The sequence below is a fragment of the Acinonyx jubatus genome, chromosome C1 (assembly GCF_027475565.1).
Source record: "Acinonyx jubatus isolate Ajub_Pintada_27869175 chromosome C1, VMU_Ajub_asm_v1.0, whole genome shotgun sequence".
In the NCBI taxonomy this organism is placed as follows: Eukaryota; Metazoa; Chordata; class Mammalia; order Carnivora; family Felidae; genus Acinonyx; species Acinonyx jubatus.
The window spans coordinates 132,964,379-132,984,940 of NC_069381.1; the positions used below are offsets into that span (position 1 = coordinate 132,964,379).

General features: G+C 35.8%; 1 protein-coding gene across 25 annotated transcripts in view; it reads right to left on the reverse strand.

The window, feature by feature from the left end:
* GTDC1 (glycosyltransferase like domain containing 1) overlaps nucleotides 1-20,562 on the reverse strand; it is a 396,065-nt gene that overhangs the window by 240,290 nt on the left and 135,213 nt on the right. Inside the window, exon 1 of one of the 25 annotated variants that reach the window (XM_053215001.1) lies at nucleotides 17,611-19,076. The exons of the other annotated variants lie outside the window; for them this stretch is intronic. Coding sequence (XP_053070976.1) covers nucleotides 17,611-17,696 — 86 coding nt within the window. The 5' untranslated portion in view covers nucleotides 17,697-19,076. Of the gene's footprint in view, nucleotides 1-17,610; nucleotides 19,077-20,562 lie in introns of those variants that run through there. 25 annotated transcript variants of the gene reach the window in all.

Here is a 20,562-nt window from a genome sequence, read left to right on the forward strand (position 1 = left end):
AAGTTGGTACAATAGTATTCATTATTCAAATGTATTTACATAAAGCTAAAATCTCCATTAATAAGCTTAATGTTCTTGAAGCTAATTTACCTAATAAGCAATAATAATTTTAATAATCTATGTAACAGCTACGATAGTACCTAAAATGCAACATTCCAATATCATCAGCGAGCACACTGCATTGAATACTTGAAAGAGTTCGGGAGGACAAATTTTTCCTCTTTTAAGTTCAGACACTTTGAAAAAAGTGCTCCCTGGGTCAAGATTTCCCATGGCAGATATTCTAGTAACAATCCAATAGTGCCAAACTGTGCATTAGATCGGGATTAATTCATATATCAAAGTAAGATCAGTGTTAAAAGTAGAAATTAGCAAAGAAAGTATAAGAGATAATTAACAAGGAAGTAAAGGCTGGCCTTGAACACTCCAGTCCTCATCACATGAAAACCGTTCTCAGGCTTAAATGGCTGCCTGATACACGCAACATGCAAAACCACTTTAGTGTAGATAGAATAATATATTAGTTTCTCCTCCACAGAAGTTGCCTACTTTTTCATAATAGAAATAATTATACAATAATTTCCTCAGTAAGTACCTGTGGCTTTGAAGGTTCCTCTTTAGAATATCTTAAAACTGCTGTAGGGCATGCACGAAAGACACTTGATTAGCTGGTAAGATGTAATCAAGTGAACTGGCACTAAACTAAAAACTACTGAGAAGCACCCGCAGCATGTTATCAGGTACATTTTCACAAAGTATACATTATATGGAAAAAAAGAATAAATATTCTTCAATTATCTGTAACAAGAATAGGAAATCTTTGAGGCTATTATCAATTACCGGTTAACAGGATTTCTGCTGAAGTTTTTCTTATAGGCATATAACACCATATCTGAGTGTAAGAAGTCTAAGAAAAATTAAAGTCAATGTTATTAATGAGATTCATTTTAATACCTCTATGGTTATATATAGATTCAGTCTACATGCTTTTTGCTTAATATTGATAAAATATTTCATGAACAATTTACAGGTTGGGCTTCAGGTGAGCAGAAATAAATACACTATTTATAAGCCCAAGATATACTTTTAAACCAACTTTTAAAATTTCACTGGATCTTTCAACATTTGTTTGAAATCCTTACAAGATATTCATCTATTTGTGGCATCATATAGGTCTGTCTCCCCATCTGTCTATGTTTTTCATGAAGACTAGTATCTGGTACATATTTTTTTTCTTCCCCACTTTAGTAACTATTCATTGGCCCACTACTATGCCAATTCTGTAGGAGTTGTCCGACAGCGTTTATCAACCACTTTTTAATAAAATACAAGCTTTCTTTTATAGGACAAGGGGGCACGTAATCAATGTATTTAATTTAATTTTGACTAAATTTAACTCTGTATGGTTAGAAAATTAATGCCATCAAAACCTATTATTGTCACAATAAATAATTACACTGGCAGCATGATGTAACTAAAATCTAGAAGACTGAATTTTCTAAGAGTAACATATATATGGTTATTCATCAAAGCCCTTCAGTGCCATCTTCCCCAAAGTAGCCTTCTTCTGTTACATAACCAGACCTGTTAAGAAATTCATATCTTGCATGTATGGACATTGCAAGGAATGCTTTTTTTATAGGATATCCTGGCAACATCTCCCCACCCCCACCCCAACCCCCACCCCTGACCTGGTAGCCTGACTGCAGCACAAACTCATCTGGTTTGACTAAAATCATCAAATCATTGCATTATTTGGCAGTGGTTTCTTCATACGTGGCGCTTAGAGCTCACTGAAGCTCAAACAGTACAGGAAATGCAAATCATGCAAACCACCCTCATGATGGCGACGTACAGTGGCGTGATTGAGCAGCAGTACGCATGGCTCGTGGGCTGACCACATGAAAGGAGCCATTTAAAGACCAGATGAGCGAAAGCTGGGCTAAGTTAGAGAGTATGTGTGAGCTTCAAAGCTGGCAGAATAGCATCCTTATTTAAAATAGAAGGGGTTTTTATTATTATTTTTTATTAATAACACCTGCCCCAGTTCTGTGCATTGAAGGAAGTATGTGGACTTAGAGCGAACATGCACCATACTGCATAATGTGGACCAATCTTGCTTTTTTAATTCCTAGGTATGGTACAAGGGCCGAGTACTTTCCATCACTTTTTCACAGGATTTTCTACAAGTGTTAACAATTACTGGGAATGTTTTCTTTCAGTGAACTTAAAGAAAAAAAAGATAATCCAGCAATGCCCTACACTATTTGCTCATAATTCCTAAAGTGTTGGTTTAATTACCACATATTAATAAAATTAGTTTCTCCAACAAAAAATAGGTAACTCTAATTCTCAGGAATTCTTCAACAAAAGCGCCTTAGTAGCAATTCAGAATTTGTTAGTAAGAAGGGTTTTTTGTTTTTTTTTAAATTTTTTTAATGTTTACTTATTTTTGAGAGGGAGAGAGACAGAGCATGAGCAGAGGAGGGGCAGAGAGAGGGAGGCACAGAATCAGAAGCAGGCTCCAAGGTCTGAGCTGTCAGCCACAGAGCCTGACACAGGGCTTGAACCCACAAACCACTAGATCATTACCTGAGCCGAAGTCGGATGTTCAACCGACAGAGCCACCCAGGTGTGCCTGGAACTAACTGTTTTTTAGATGTTTCTAACTTACAAACAAGTAAAGAAAATGTGACTGTTAACTCAAAACATTCAATTTTATATGGTTGTTTAGCATCTTAAATTATTTCCCAAAGCCCTGCATAACAGATATCTGTTATTTCACTGGCATACAGACTTAAAAGGCAGCGGGAAATCCATTAAAGCCCTGGCCTCTTAACCCTTCATACCTATAGCTAGAACCTTAAATGAATGAAGGAGCAACTTAGAAGTTTAAATAAGTAGGGAAAAGGCTAAGGCTTCTGCCTAGGAATCAGAAGACCTACACATACATAACCATGTGGACTAATCATTCTCCAACACAGCTTTCTCATACATACAAGAGGTGATATCACCATCTTTTCTGGCTGCTTCATAGTTTCATTTGAAAGGGGGTGGCACAGTGTGTGAGAAAGTATAAAATGGGATAATACAGTATGTGAGAAAACTGTACAGTGTTATCCAAATGTAAAGAAACACTGTACTTTTTGTGTGCCACTTACATCATGCCAGGTACCACGTTAGGGCCCTGACATACATTATTTCATTTGACTTAATTTCATTTGCACACTATTCTGCAAGATAGGTTTTATTGGTCCCACTTTTAGAGGCAAGAAAATTGAGGCTCTGAAAAGTTAAGCTATTTCTCCAAACTCTTAGGGCTAATAAATAACACTGAAGGTAAATACACTAGGCTATACATGGATCTGTATTGATTGATATGTTTCATAATTATCCACTGGGGGTCTGTATAACTCTTGATAGTCATCTTTTTAAAAAGAAATTCAATGCTAACACCCTAACAAAGTAGAAGTAAGTAATATAGACTTTCTCTAACTTTTCCATACAACACAGCAGCTAGAAAGCTTGGATGCTTGGTATTTTGAACCGGCCCATCTTCATCTATTGTGTCCACTTTTTTCTTAATCCTTGACACAGGCAGTGGCTACCCTGTTTGACAACTGAAAAGAGGGCTAATAACCATAATTGCCTTTGAAGTCCCCAGAGCCACTGCCTTAAAATTGTAAACGTTCGTTGGTGTTAAGAATGCAAGAGGAAGGTTTAAGGACTTTCTGGTTGCCCACTGTCGTCCTTTCCAAGTCAACGAGAGCCACTTGTATGTACAGCCACTGACAAGCAAGGCTTAATTATTTTGTTTTGTTTGTTTTTAGATAGCTTGTAAAAGCCTATGGAAGAAGAGGTTAGATTACATTTTTAAACTAACACAAAATAGAAACTTATAACTGCTTATAACTGCCTTTATCAAAAGGGAAGGCTACAGACATAAGAAAGGCAGTCTGTAGAAAAGAGCATACAGTTATATGCAAGTGGCACGCAGGCAATCTGATTTTGTCAGAGCAACCAGTAAGTGAAGAGAAGTCACGCACCGAACGTACTCAACAGGAAGTACTCAAATGAGACATGACAGTCATTCACAGCTAGAAAATCCATCAACTAGCTAAAGCCATGCCAGAACCCAGAAGAGGATGGATCAATACAGTAGGTAGGAATACTAAACTAGTCCTTTTCTCTCAATCTTGGAAGGCATTAAGGATCCTACTGGAGACACAAAACTTTGATCCATCCAGAGGAAGTCTGATGTATGAATATTATGCTGTAATCTGAAGGTCAAAGATTTGTAAGCTACCGTTTACATCATGTCCTGTTTTATGGGAAACAGATATAAAAACCAGGCACTGAGGAGCTACAGATTCAAGGAATTTCAAAGATTGTGACTGCAGTGGTTGGAAATCTCACCTTGTGAATACACTTAAAGTTACATTCTCAGAGGAAAAGTACTGATGTGGACTGAGCAAACGAGTGGCTCTGAAAAAAAAAATTGAAATTTCCAGGTAAGACCAAACTAATAAGTGAATTTGTATGGGTTTTGTTTTCGTTTTGTTTTGAGTTCATTCCTCTTCAAATTCCCCATGACAATTCTCAACAATCCCACTGTCAGACTTTCCAGATGGAAAATGAACCCAATCTGCTTTTCGTGGTGTTTGAGCCCGTTTTTGTCCATGTGCCTTCAGTGGCAAGAGAACAATATTGCTGATTAATTAAATCACCTCTTATCTCGGGGCACCTGGGTGGCTTAGTTGGTTGGCTCAAGTCATGATCTCACTGTGAGTTCAAGCCCCACGTCAGGCTCTGTGCTGATAGCTCAGAGCCTGAGGCCCGCTTCGGATTCTGTGTTTCCCTCTCTCTCTGCCCCTCCCCTGCTCATGCTCTGTCTCTCTCTGTCTCAAAAATAAAACATTAAAAAAAAAAAATCCCTTACCTTTGCCTTTAAATTATTTCACATTCTTTCAGTATTTATTTTGAAGCATGTTATTGATTTTTATCAGTGTGTTCGAGGTGCTATCAAATTTGCTTCATTAGATTCAAATTATAGAATTCAATACTAAACACTCAGGACCCACCCAGAAATGTCATCACCTACCCCTGGTTTTCGACAACTCACTTAACCTTTTCAGACCTCTGCTTTCTCAGCTGTAAAATAACAGCTTGATTAGACGAGCTCTGAAGTCCTAACTATGTTAATATCTGTCATATCATCTCAATGTCAGGTGTTAATATCTAAAAACACTAATTAGTAAGAAAAAAAAATTTATCACAAAGACTCTATGATAGCACTTAAATAATAAAAATTTTGTTCATACCATCCAGTGGACAGTATCTATGTGATTATAGTCCAATCACTCAAACTTTTTTGTTGTTTTACCAATGAACTAAAGATGACACATAATCTTTCACATGGAAAGCATGGGCTATATGATTTTTTACTGTTTCTTCTAGTTCTAGAAGTAATGACTATATTACGGCTTACTGAATGTATATGATGGTACCAGGCAGTCCTTTAACAAAAATTTACTGAAAGCCTAGCAAGCAATAGGCACCAAATAACACTTTGAATTCAAGGATGATAGTGTAGTGGATTGAATTCTGTCCCCGAAAAAGATACATTCAGGTCTTAACCCTTGGCACTTGTAAATACGACCTTATTTGGATGGTCTCTGCCAATGTAACCAAGTTACGATGAGGTCATGCGAGATTAGTGTGGGCTCCATATCCAGTGACTTCTGTCCTTATAAAAAGAGGAAGGGATACAAAGAGATACACACAGAGAAGGTCATGTGCCAACAGAGTCAGAGATTGGAGTGATGCAGCAATACTCCAAGAAATGCCAAGGACTGCAGAAAGCTACCAGAAGCTAGGCAGAGTCAAGGAAGGATTCTTCTCCAGAGCCTCTGGAGGAAGCATCATCTTACCAACACTTGATTTTAGACTTCTAGCATCCAGAATTGTGCGAGAATAAATCACGTTGTTGCAGAGGCCTCGGGAAACTAATACAGATGGTCACACTGGTGTAATAAGAGATAGCCAGGCAAATTACACAGCTATCAAAAGAATTCCTAGGAATATGTTGTTTTAGTAAAACCAAAATACTGGCAACACCTAATATTGTTATAGTGTAAGCTTTCACGACACTGTAAAGTAATGCCTTCAAATGAGATACACTATAGGCTACTATTTTAACCAACTCTACCACTAATTTGCTTTTTGAAAACAGACAAACCATTTGGCTTCCAAACATCAGTTTCCTTTCCTAGCAAGTAAGATTTGACATACTAATATACCATGCAAGAGTGCAAAGAAAACTAATGACATTATGCTGAATACTTTGGCAAATGGTAAATGTAATAACTTTACATATATGTACATATAGATAGATAAATAGATAGATAGATAGATAGATAGATAGACAGACAGATGATAGATAGATGATTTAGGGATAGATAAAGTGTGGATTGGGACCAGGAGTTATAAACTTTGCGATACTGCAAGAAGTTTTTACATCTTGTTTCTGTCTCATCCACAGACGAAGCAAAACCAACTATTCAAAAATAATAATAATAATCTGAATATTTAAGTCACTCAATTCATGAAAAAAAGTATAAAACAGCAGCATTCCTTAAAAACCGTGCGTTCTGATTAAAAAATAATTAAAATTAATAATATAAAACAGCAATCTGTCCAATTAGTGTTTTCTTTAATTAGCTAGAATATTTAACTTCTTCAATAAGCTTTTATGTGGACAGAATGTTTCATACTACTATGATTATCTCTTAAAAGTAACAAAACAAAAAGAAAGGAAATACCCAGCAAGTGAAACAAAGCTAATAGAATTACTGAGTTATATTTATAATTATAATCTTGAACTGGTGAAGATAAAATGCAATAGATAATGCTATTATTTGTACTAAGCCCAGATAGCATACTTTAGACCTCCATTCTCAACCCTGGTTGCATACTATACTTAAATACAAATGTTGCTGCCCAGGGCCCATGCACGGCAGCATAGGCTTTCTTCTGTACAACTCCAGAGAGCACCATTTTTATAATGCAACAAAACCTATATGTTACAGGTAAAAACTAAGTGAATACAAAGCATCAAAGATACTAAATGAGCCACTAAATCAACACTGCTCAAATAAGAAGCATCATACTTCAGCTCTGTGGACAAAAGGCAGTTTGTGTTGGGCAACCCTTCATACACAGCATTACGAGCATGCTCTGGACTCTGGGGGATTGTCCTCTCTTTTCCTTATTACATAATATGGTCCTAGCTACGGTAAATGTAGTATTTTAAGGTCAGAAACATTTAACAACATAAAGGAATTACTTAGGATTTTTAACAGGGTAATAATAGTATTTCAGTTATGTTTTTTTAAGAAAGGTCATCTTTTAGAGATACCCAGTGAAATATGTAGAGCTACAAATGAAATGTATGCAACTTGCTTCAACATAATCTGCACTGTAAAGCAGCTAGGCAGAGGTTTATTTGTTGTTTTGTTTTCCAAACTTTTATTTAAATTCTAGTTATTAAGTTAACACATGGTGCAATATTGGTTTTAGGAGTAGAAGTCAGTGATTCATTACTTACATACAACACCCAGTGCTCATCATAACAAGTTAGAAGGAGTTTAAATAGAACAAGATTGGGCATGTATGCATAACTGTTACAGGGTTAAGAAAAGTTATCATCTATTTCCTTTATTTTATATATGTTTAAATTTTTCTGGGGGCTCCTGCGTGACTCCGTTAGTTAAGCAGCCAATTCTTGATTTCAGCTCAGGTCATGATGTCATGGTTCATGAGATCGAGCCCCACATCAGACTCTTTGTGGACAGCACAAAGCCTGCTTGAGATTCTCTCTCTTCTCTCTCTCTCTCTCTCTCTCTCTCTCTCTCTCTCTCTCTGCCTCTCCCCATTTGCACACACACACTCTCTCTCTCTCAAAATAAATAAAATAAACATTATTTTTTTTTCTGTAATGTGGCCATTATTCCCCATCAAACATAGGAAACCCAGTGTGCCTATGGTAAGCAAGTTATCTTAAACAAAATAGAGACTATACTTAAAACAGATAGGACCATCCCAAGATAAGGAGCAGGTGGTCATTCTTTAACCGTATGTGTAAGAATTTATTTGTTGGAAAGATAACTAGCAGCGACTGAAATCTTTTGACAACTGAATCAAGGTGATACCAAGATACTATTACTCATGAAAATTGTTGGGGGTGACTGAAGCAAAGGAAATCAAAAGGTACCTTTTATAAGAGACCAAACATAAATGAATAGAATCATATCTAAAAAGTATCATTCTAGGGACTTTATCTTAGCTAAAATAATTCAATAAGTACTAATAATCACTGATGCTTTAAGAAGAACTAGCCCAGGCTTTTTGAAGACCAAGAAACAGGGGCAGAAGTTATCTCAAATAAAATGAAGTTTCCCATAAAAGCTGAGCCAAGAACCAGAAAGCTGTCTAGAGGAGGTCTGGGGACCAGCTGTTCTCTGTAAACCTCCTTCACACAGGATACAAGCTATCTTTCTCATGGCATCTCCTCTCTCTGTGCACCTGTTTCCTTTTCCCTACTCTACTTCTGCTTACTGATAGTTTCTGCTCTCTTATAACTTCAGTTGGCATATGACCTATTATGGACTCTCTAGGTCCTGCCTCAGGAGCCTTAGCCTACAAATCCTGCCATTGACTGCCCCAGTTTATCTATATTTCTTCATTCAAATTCCCAAGAAAATAATCCAACTGGCTTAAATGATTCTTTCTCAGAAGGACATGTCACACTTTACCTGCCTACCTGTGATGTGGCTATTTCTGGGTAACAAGCCATCTCATCCTCAGTCAGCTACAGCCATGAGGATCAGGTCAGATACACACGTGGCTGCTTAAGAGTGTCTTATTCAGCAGCACCATATCAGAGAAAGCACTACGACTGGGTGTCTAATTCAGGATGGGGATGCAGTGACAACAGGGCAGTGAGGTAGAACACTGTGCCCAAGGTACCAGAAACAGATGAGAAGAAATTTACGAGGGAAAGTTAAATTGGAAGAGAAGGCGTTCCATGGTATCTTGCCCTATGTGGAAAGTGCATCCTCTACAGAAGAGATGAATTCATGGTTAAGTACATACAACTAATAACCTGAGTGTATACTGATAGGTGATGGTTCTTACCAGAGAAAGGCAGCAAAGGCTACCAGCACAAGAGATGTCAGAAGAGAAGTGATGGTGAGTAGCAGTGATGGGCTTGGGCCACTGAGTCATGGAGGACTACATTGGATCCAAATTCTACCACTTAGTTGCTATACAATGTTTGGCAAATAATTAACCCCCTCGGCCTGAGTTTCCTTGTCTATTAAGTGGTGGTAATAATAGTTCAGATCATCGGGTTGTTTTAAGTTTTAAATAAGATCAAACATTTTAAAGTGTTTTATTGGGTTGCTGCAGACAAAATGCTCCAAACCTGGTGATTACTGTAATGCACATTTATATATTTTTTAAAAGTTTTAAGAAAAGATCCAGATAAAACGGTTTATGACAAGACCTAGAACAGTGCTGTTATTTTAAAAGTAGTGGCAAGGAGAAATGACAGCTAGAAACAAAATAATAACTAGCTGGAGAGACCCAACAAGAGGTCAAGAAGCTTTCTGCCCTTCAAGTCAAGGCCATAAGTAATGCCAAAAAAAAAAAAAGAGTATTAAAGGGATCGAAGCAAGAAAGAGTTGAAAGAAGTAAGGGGAAAAAAACAACAGATATTAAACTTGGCATTGACTGATAACATTCCTAATTTACTCCAGTTAAGTGGTAAATAGATGATTATAAAAGGCAGGAAACACAGAACTATAGTACAATAAAATCTTGGTTTGCCAGCATAATTCGCTCTGGAAACATGCTTGTAATCCAAAGCATTTGTATATCAAAGCAAATTTCCCCATAAGAAATAATGGAAACTCAGATGATTCACTGCATCACCCAACAATATTCATACAAACATGATTACTATACTATAATATAATACAGAATAATAAAGAAATACAAAATATAAAGAAATATAAACAAATTAACCTGCACTTATCTTTGAAAACCTTCACGGCTGGTGTGAGAGAGACAAGAGAGAAGGGTTATTGTATAGAACGACTTTCACTATCGCTACCAGAATCACTGCTAACCTATTGATTGCCTCAATGGAATCTTTTTCTTTCCATGCAACTTTAACAAGGAACCTATCCAATGACACTTGCTTTTGCCTCCTTTTGAGGATTTCATGGAAATGTGACATTGTGTTGTCACTAAACAGATTCATCACTCACCCTGCTTAAGCCTTATTCAGGTGGTGCTTGTCTACAAAATTTTGCACTATTACCCACATTTTAAATATCTCCCTAATTTCAGTTGAAGAGAGGGATGCCTCTGCCTTTTTCTCCTTCTCCTATGCAGACAAGATACAGGCGCAGACTTCTTATAAAATCTTGCAATCTTTCAGCCACTGGCATATCCCATTCATACTTCTTGATGATTTCCTTCTTTTAAATTTTTGGGCTTTTTTAATGTTTATTTATTTTTAAGAGAGACACAGACCATGAGCAGGGGAGGAGGAGACAGAAAGGCAGACAGAGAATCCAGGCCCAGCTGTGGACACTTTCCAACATTCTGAAACATCACTGATTTCTGCCAAACACCGTGGCCTGAGAACAAGCATCTGAGCATGAGACACACAATCCCACAGTGAAAGAGAGAGAGAACCACTGGCTCAGTTGTGATCACGTGACATTTGGCATCACGTACTACTCCTATTGCAAGACATAACTCGTTTATCAAGTTAAAGTTTATTAGAAATGTTTGCTCGTCTTGGGTAATGCTCGCAGAACAAGTTACTCGCAATCCAAGGTTTTACTGTATATTGAATTAAAATGCAAGGGCTTTCTTTGAGATGGAAAGATACTTAATAGAGAGGAAGGGACAAGAAGATGGTAAAATTGATGACATTTCCAAGAAGTAGACATGCTAAAAATGAAGTTTTTAGTGATGTGAAGGAGTATGGTAATTAACTGAAATACAAGGCATGAATTAGGAAGGTATCCTACCATTACATGGTTGAAAATGCTTGAAAGGGCTACAAAAGTCAAGCAATACTCCCTGAAAAAACAGTGAGATACTATTTCTATGAAGTAGACCATGTAAATTGGTACCACTGCCAAGTTAAAAGGTAAACCTCCGGGAATCATAAGTTATTATTGTTCCTCTACTGTTCTCTCATCATAATCTGTACACTTTCAAAAGAGTCCTGGGTTGTAATACCTTATAGGAAGTCCATGTCTCATGCAACCAGTTTTTCCTCACTGCGTTTGTATTCCCTAAATTTTTCTGCCAATGAACTAATAACTGGTAACCTTTTGTGCATATTGCCACTGTATCATAGAAAAGGCAAAATCTTAGTATTTCCATCTTATAGTTCCTGTTTATCACTTCAGATTCTACCTGATGTGCTTCAAACTCATTACACCTAGATCTCTTGCTACTTGGAAAAAATAATCCAAAAAAAAAAAGAAAAGTGAAAACCATGAAAAAAGCTACTTTATTTACTGTACTACACAGGTAATTATATAACAAGAGATAAGAATTTCTTTAAAGTAAAGCATAATGTTCATGCAAACCTTCAGCAGCTACTATAAGCAGGGAACTGCAATGGATATAACATGAAAGAAAGAAGAGAAAGAATATAGGGAGCATATAACCTTGTAAAACATGTAAATCCACTGCTAAATAGTAAAATCAGCTAGCCTTGTTCTTATGTATCTCTTATCTGTAAATAAATACAACTGAAGAAATATTGCACATAGCAAAAAGTACAGGTCTTTGAAATTTTATTGACTTTCCTTAGTATTATCATTATTTACTCGCTCATCCAACAAATATTCACTGAACACTAAGAATTAGACCTTGGGAACAGTTGTGAAAAAGACAAAGCCTCTGCCCTCAGGGAACTTAGAAATAATAATAAAATATTTCCTGGGCAAATTTATGGTGATACTTGTTTCTAAAACTTCAAGGAAAGGGCAATATCATAAGACACCAAAGTAACCCTAAAATATACTTTCAATATTTGCTTTTGAATTTCACTTGTTAAAAAACCCATGAGTTAATTATCTGTTACTTTACAAGTGTTTCTCTTTCCCCACTCATCCATTTACAGACTGGCCACTTCCACACCATTACCAACCCTGTCCAAGTATAACGGAATGGGTAATACTGCTTAGCAGTGACAAAAACTAAAATATTATTAATTCAGCTATATTAATTAATTAATTATTAATTCAGCTATTCAGAATTGTTTGTTACTTAGTGAGCTGGTCTGGTAAAATACTGGAAGTGAAGGGTCAAAGAAATGGATGGATCCAAAGAAATTAGAATGATCTGGAAGGAGGGAACTGAAAAGCAACGGATGAACTGAACTGAAAAGAAATGGATGGATCCAAAGAAATCAGAATGATCTGGAAGGAGGGAACTGAAAAGCAACATTGTGAGTAGTTGGGAGTGTTTATCTTAGTTTAACTCCTTTACCTGGTAGAGGCAGTAATTTTTTTAAAATGCCTAAAACAAGGAAGTTGAATGAGTGGCTTAGATATCACTGTCTGCAACGGGCAAACATCTCCAATTCTCTTTCAGCACATTATACTTGTAAACCCAAATAGCAAGGGTAAAATGTTTCAGACATTTTTGAAAGAAATAAGAAGGAAAGCCTATTTCTGCAGGAAAGAAAATGCAAAACTAATATGCCTAAGGTCTCAAAAAAATTTTATCTGTTAATACAAAGCTTTCAACATGTTTAAGTTTTAAAGATATTTTCAAGCTAAATGACTTGTGCTAATTATGGTAGCCAGTGACACAGCTGACCTGAAATGGTCATTTCTACTGTGAACAAGAAAGGAAGATTTTATTATGTTTGCTAAAATTTGTATCAACTTCAAGAAAATGTATCAGAACATTTATTTCCATTTATCTAATGTTTTGGCAGTTATGATGTTCAACTGTTATTTTTTATTAAAATTAATGTAAAACTTCTGCATGTTCAGATATTTACATAATCCTTTTCTTGGGGTTTAAACAAAAGATGATGCCATGTATGTGAAATAACTACATTGTGTTAGAAAGCCACCATCATTTTACCACCGGGATGAGAATTGCCCATTTCACAGAAAGCCACCAGGTATGGTCAAGTCTCCAGATCTATGAGACAACTGTATACCCTGTTTTCACTGGAAGAACACCTTAGTCATTACTAGACAAGGTGCAATTGAACCACCTTTTATTTTTATCTTTTTCATAAACGAGCATTCTTTCAACACACTTTCAAATCAAGTACCTAACAAAATACTTTATAAAATAAAAGCAGTTACATCAATGTTAGTTGAAGAAAATGAATAAACAGTGAATTATTAACTCACATTTCTAATTATAAAAATATAAATCTGACCACTATTTTAATTCATTATCACTACCCACTATAATATGTAATTGGTCATTGCTATTTAGCTACAATTCAAAATTGATACCAGAACCACAATAAACTAGAGACCAAAACTCCACAAAAAATATCTCCTCTACCATTTCTTCCCATTCTATCTCTATAAACAATCTGATGGAAGAACAAATGCAGCAGCATATTGAGGTTTTGGGCCAGATACTCTTTAAACATTACGTTTTTATTAAAGAATTAATTCTGTGTCATCTCTCTTACTCACATTTTAAAATAGATAAACTAAAGGCTAGAGATTAACTGAAAAAAAAAACTCAAAGAAAAAATCAGGCACACAGAAGAACAGTACAAATTCTACCTATAACTGTTCAAACTTCACAATAATATCTTACTCTTCAGTTTACGTAATATTCATGGAACATTATCTCATATGATCCTCATAACAAATATTGAAGATAAATAGGAAGAATATTATTTTTTGTGTGTTTACCACCTTGCAGGTGAATGTACAGAATAAGAGTGATTTGCCCTTGGGGTGCCTGGGTGGTTCAGTCGGTTGAGCGTCCAACTTCAGCTCATCATGGTCTCACAGCTCATGGGGGTTCATGCCCCACGTCGGGCTCTGTGCTGACAGCTCAGAGCCTGGACCTACTTCAGATTCTGTGTCTCCCTCTCTCTCTGCCCCTAACCCAATTACATCCTCTCTCAAAAATAAAGAAACATTAAAAAAAAAAAAAAAAGTGATTTGCCCTTATAAACGTGAGTGGCTGATCTGGGTCTCGAACTTGACTCCCCTGACTTCTAGACCAGTTCTCTTTCCCTCTCTGTCAGAGCTACTGTGTAACACTATGTCTAATAGGTACAGATGAGAAAATCAAAACCCATCATATGTTCCTAGGAATGCCCAAACACTGAAGGAATTCACATCGTGTGGGCTAATATTTGTGTCAGGATTAGTCAATATCTACGTGCCTAATCTGTGGTTTGAAGTTGCAAACACCACATTAGTCAATAAGATAAAATAAGTAAGAGAACAATTGACACTCCATGTCAATGAAAACTAGAAGTCTTTCTTGGTTGGATGTGCTTATCAGCTGAAAAAATACTGTTTCACAAATTGAAAAGTAAAACAGAAATGTAGATGAATGTTGATGAATACAAACTCATTCTAAATTGAAAACATGGAAATACTGATTCAAATGGCACCATTTCACTATACTCTATTAGAAGACATAAGGTGACTCATGTAGATAAACTTGGAGAGAAGGGATTTCCCCTCATCTCTTACATTTTAAAATGTAAAAAAAAAAAAAAAAAAAAAAAAAAAAAAGAATACAATATATTACTTTAGAGATTTCCTAGGTTTTTCCTAACATCTACGACATGTCGAGTTGATAACAACTTATGTCCACCTAAAGCTTCAATCCTTAAGTAACAGAAGTATTAACTTCTCTGCTATAATACAAAACAGGTCATAAAAGAATATAAATGTCCTGAATTCTCCACATTTTGATACAACCAATAACTTAAAGGTTTATCATCAAAAATGACATTATCCAGTAAAATTCTAAAACATAATAGCTGAGATATATAGATAATGTAATTTCCTTAGTTTCTGGGGCCAGAGATGGCTGAAGGATGCAATAGCAAAAATGAAAACCCTATTCATCAAAACTTTCTTTTTCAGTAACTCTAAAAGGCTGGTTTTCACCGCAGCCTTCTTTCAAATTCAGACATCTAATTAGGAACTGCATTTTTAATACTGGTTAATACATGTAAAACATATGCATGCTGAACATATTAAAAAAAAAAACAAAAGTTTTCTGGAAGCTTTTTTCCATGGAAAAAAAAATAAAGAAAACTCAACACTGCTCAAGTGGATCACTTCCATCTGCCAGCATTTTATCTAAATAAAAGTGATTGAAAAAAGACAAAAATTAAGATCATGTTCCTGAAGCTCTAATGGCTTTCAGGTAGATCTACTGTAAAATTGCCACTGTTTCTACTTCTTGTGTGTATGTCTATGTATGTGTTTCCTTTTACTTCCCCTAGTTCTAAATATCAAAATCAGACAAAGAAAATAATTACTTACATAAACACCACTTACATCATAAACATTACTCAAATTTCAGAGCAAACATGACCCTTAGTTCTTAACCTCTGCTTCTCCTACTTTTCTTACATTTTTCAAAAAATAATGCAAATAAAATATGAGTATAATTAAATATCTTTGGACACCTGGAAAAAATAAGAATACTGTTGTTAAAATGATTATATAGCTCTATAATCACTCTTTATGAACTACTGAATTACAATCTCCTCATTTCTACCAATTGCAAGTGTCAAGGATTCCTAAACCTTTGTAGCAATGGCACGAAGCTATTGCTTGGTTTCTTGGCAACTATCATTTTATAAAATGGTATGCATAGAAAAACATTCTTCTCAATAAAAGTGAGCTGATATTTTTCTGTTTTAAAAGTTAAAAATTTCCTTTGAGAAAACTGAAGACACTCAGCAATGCTACAAAATGAAAGCTAAGAATCACTACATCTGAATGAAAACCTCTACATTAAAAATGCTAAACACATACATAAATAAGATAGGCCTTTAATATAATCAGATTTCATGAAATGTTTTTCATTGTATTTAAGCTTATGATGGAGAAAAAAAGAGTGACAAAACCTAGTTCCCATTCTTAGACACTTTCATTTTCTGAAAATCTTGGAACCCACCAAAATAGTTTGTATTACAAATAAATATCTGTATCAAAACTGGATACACAGAGAAACTATGGGCTAAAAATCCCCTATACTTCAGATCTACTCCAATACTGAAAGACAGATTACTAAGTGTGGGGGATTTCCCTAGAAACGTAGTATATGACTGCTTTAGAAAAGCTGATTTAAGTGAACATTGTCTAAATAATACCAAAAGATAAATAAATAAAATAAAAACCTGAAAGAAGGAAAGAAACAAACAACTATGTCCAAGAGAAGAAATTTAATTCAAAGCATAGTGCCTTATTCACATTTTTATTATTTGTGTCTGGCATATAGTATATAATCTTCAAATGCATGCATCATCAGTTCAGACCACTGAGAAAGAGACTGGCTTTTCGGAACTGGATACTAAGTAGGGGAGCAACACGATTTACTCATTCATTTTCACTCTGAGATCTAACAAACTGAAAGAATGCTACAAAAGCACTTAATACCTGTTTTGGGGCTGGGGGGTGGTAAAGAGGGGAGATAAGTTTGAGAAGTTTATACTAAGTAATCAATCACTTATTGATTATTTGTGTGTGATATATACACACACATACATGTACATGTATATGTAACATAACATTACATATACATAGCATTTTATTTAAATAAAGAAAAGAGGCAGTGTTACATTAATTTTTTTAAGAAAAGGAAGTTTTGCCATATTTAAGTACAGGGAGTAACTTAAAATGCACCAAAATAAACCCACTGATCCAATTTAATGGGCTAATATGAATGACTTACAATTCACAGAGCTATTTTAAAAATAATTATAACCACTAAAGTAGTTTAACTGTGATCTCTTAGACTAAATTAATTTGTGTCACAACTTTTCTCATGGACAAGACAGAGATAAATTTCAGTTCAGATTCTAGACAAACTTTATAGTTAGTGAAATGCAAACAAAACAATTGTTTAATTCTTTAAATTTTTAATTGAAGTATAGTTGACAGATAATATTAAATTATTTTCAGGTATACAACATAGTGATTCAAAGATTATATACATTACGAGATGCTCACCGCAATAAGTGTATTACAATATTATTGACTATATTCCCTATCCTGTACTTGTCATTCCCTGTGACTTACTTATTTCACAACTGGAAGTTTTGACTTCTTAATCCCCTTCACCCATTTCAGCACAAATTTCATTCATATTGCTAGTTCCTTTACTACTTTCCATTCCTATTATCATGGTTCTTCAGAAGCTCACTATTTCTCCATTAGATTTTAGAATCCACTGACCATCTCTACCCTCACCCATGGTCTCTACACTACACACTGTAATAATTGTCCTTTGCACAGTTTACCTTACCTTACTCCCATGTATCACTGTAGTACTCACCATGTTTTTTGGTTTACAAAACATTGTTTTCTCTCTTCGAATAACAGCAATGTAACTTCCCTTTTGCTCTCCGGTACTGAGTTCATATGGTTTGAATTGGGTTGACCCTACTTTGGCCAATCACAATATTAAGTGCCTTCTGCCAGAGTAACAAGTTTAAAGACCACATCATCTTTTTTTTTTTTTTAAGTCATTTCAGTCACTCTGAGACTTTTGTTAGAACTGCCAAGAGGGAGGTACTCTCTTTCAGATAGGGTAACTAAACTGGTAGGATGGAAACTTAGCTATGGAGAAAGCCTGCTACAGAATACAGTCAAACCAGAAGCAAGTAGAGTCAAGAAAACAAGAGACCTAATGGTCTCACTGAACCACTGGATCCAGCTGTGTCTAGAGTCAACCACTCTGGAACCTTCAGTTATACGGTAGCCCAGTACATGTTCCTTTATGTTTAAGGGATTTTGGATTGGGTTTCTATCATGTGCAATTAACAGGGTTCCAGGAATAGAGTCTTCAAAAGATACTCATAATCTAAAGCAAAGGTCCCCAAACTATGAACCTTGAATTCACAAACGTACATGAATTGGATAAAATCTGCCTTATCATCCCAAACTGATGTCCCACAAGTCCTCCGAACTCAGAATATGTCCATATTAAACCAAGAGATTTGCACTTTGCAAAGTAAACCAAGACATTTGCACTTTGGAGATTGCACTTTCCAGTTTTCCCTGCATTAATATCTTTGTCCTGGATACTTCCTTCTCCTACAGCACTCTTCCATTCTACCTCCAGCTATCAAAATCTCTAACCCTCTCTCACATCTACCTCAGAATTTGCTGAATGAGAATTTAAGTCCCCTCCCCTCTGTCCTCCTGTAGTGACTCTACAGTAACACCTTCAGTGTTTAGTGCATGTGTCCTGTGGTCCATGCACTGTAAAGACAGCACCATGAAAAGGCAAATAATCCTAAAATGCTGAGGCTGGAACAGGAGTTCCAAACTAATAATAAGTCACATCAGAGCGACTCCAAAGATAGAAGCACTACTGGAAAGAATTATTCCCCAAAAGTCTAAAAATAAAAGTTAAAAATTCAAGGAGATATACAAATAAGATGAGGAACTAATTCCTGTATTAAATGAAGCAGTGGTTCATAACAAAGCTAAATGACAACATGAAATTGTCTTTTGTCTCAAAATCTGTTGAATCTTGATCTTGACTTTAATTCCTTTTTCATGACATCACAGAATTCAATAAACAAAAACAAAACCTTCAGTTACAAGTGAAAAAAACAAGACTCTAAGATTAAAAAGTGACTTTTCCTATACCAAAAAATTTATTTATGGCAGAGCTGAGATTAGAATCCAGGACTGCTGGCTCCTCCAGTATATGACATTTCTTCCAAACACAAATGATTTTATATTCCTAGTAAGTTTTTATGTATATGTACACTTAAATATGCATATGTGTGTGTGTATGTATGTATGTGTGTGTGTGTGTATCTTTTTTTTAAAACATTTATTTATTTTTGGGTTTTTTTTAATATGAAATTTATTGTCAAATTGGTTTCCATACAACACCCAGTGCTCATTCCAAAAGGTGCCCTCCTCAATACCCATCAACCACCCTCCCCTCCCTCCCACCCCCCATCAACCCTCAGTTCATTCTCCGTTTTTAAGAGTCTCTTATGCTTTGGCTCTCTCCCTCTCTAACCTCTTTTTTTTTTTTTTCTTTATGTGTGTGTGTGTGTGTCTTTTTTTTTTTAATGATAATTTGCAAGTTCCAAAGCGAGAGGCAACAAACACAAAGACCTAAACAGATCAGTTAAGTAACATAAAAGTGAGAAGCAGACTAGTATAAAACACTGGCAACTAGTTGTGCTTATGACCAATACAAAGAATGTCTGTCTATCTAAAAGCATTAAAAATTAAAAATGCTTAAATAATTGCAGTGGCCAAGCAAAATATATCTTTGGGCCAAATTCTAATCTCTCATTTATCCCATAATTTCCACACTATAAATTAAAAGGCCACACTGTTCATGGGTGGCCACAGCCAAAATTAAAAAAGCCTTAAAATACTTGCACAAAATATCACAGGTATATTCTAGATTCTATAAAGTTTCCTGAACGGAGAAACATCTTTTTTCCTAGAAACACTTTTATACTGGGGAAATTCCGAAAATTATATTTTCTGTTATCAAAATTTACATAATAGATGACTGATTTCACAGTATGATTAATATAACCCATAAAAATAAGTGGGTAAAAGTGTATGGAATTCTTTGGTTTAATCCCATAAAACTGAGTAACACAGGCCCTCAAATGTCTCTAAGCAGTTTCTGTGTAGAAGAGGTAATATCTCCAGCCACAGGAAAGTAGGAGTGCCCAAAGCAGAAAAAAAGCAAGCAGTTGAGGAAAGTCAACTGCAGCCATATTTTGTTTGCATTTTCAAACCCACAGGCATGAAATCATTCATTCAAGCATATTTACTCAGTAGCAGCTATCTGCTAGGCGGCATGTTAGGTCCCGGGGATAAAAGTGGTAAAAAAGACAAACATGGGGCTTGTCATTCTGAAACTTGCAGCATAATGAAAAAAGAAACGAAATCGAACAAACAAAATAATTACAAATTATATACAATGTTATTACAGAGGAGAGAAAAAGCATACAGAAATAAGAGGGCTTGTTTTAGATAGGTGGTCAGCACGGGCCTCTCTGAGGAGGCGCAATTTTCGGTCAGAACTTGAAAGACAGGGGGGAAAAGTAAGCAAAGGGTATGGTGAGGGGGTGAGACTTAGCTGCCAGCTCAGAGCGCAGTAAGTAGTAGCAGAACCTGAGGCAGGAAAGAGCTTGAGGTTTCAGAGCGAGGGAACAAGGCCCCTGCAGCTACTACAGCGGACTCCAATGAGATGGCAGGGGTGGGAGATAAGGCTGCAGAGGCCGGCAGGGCCCAGCAA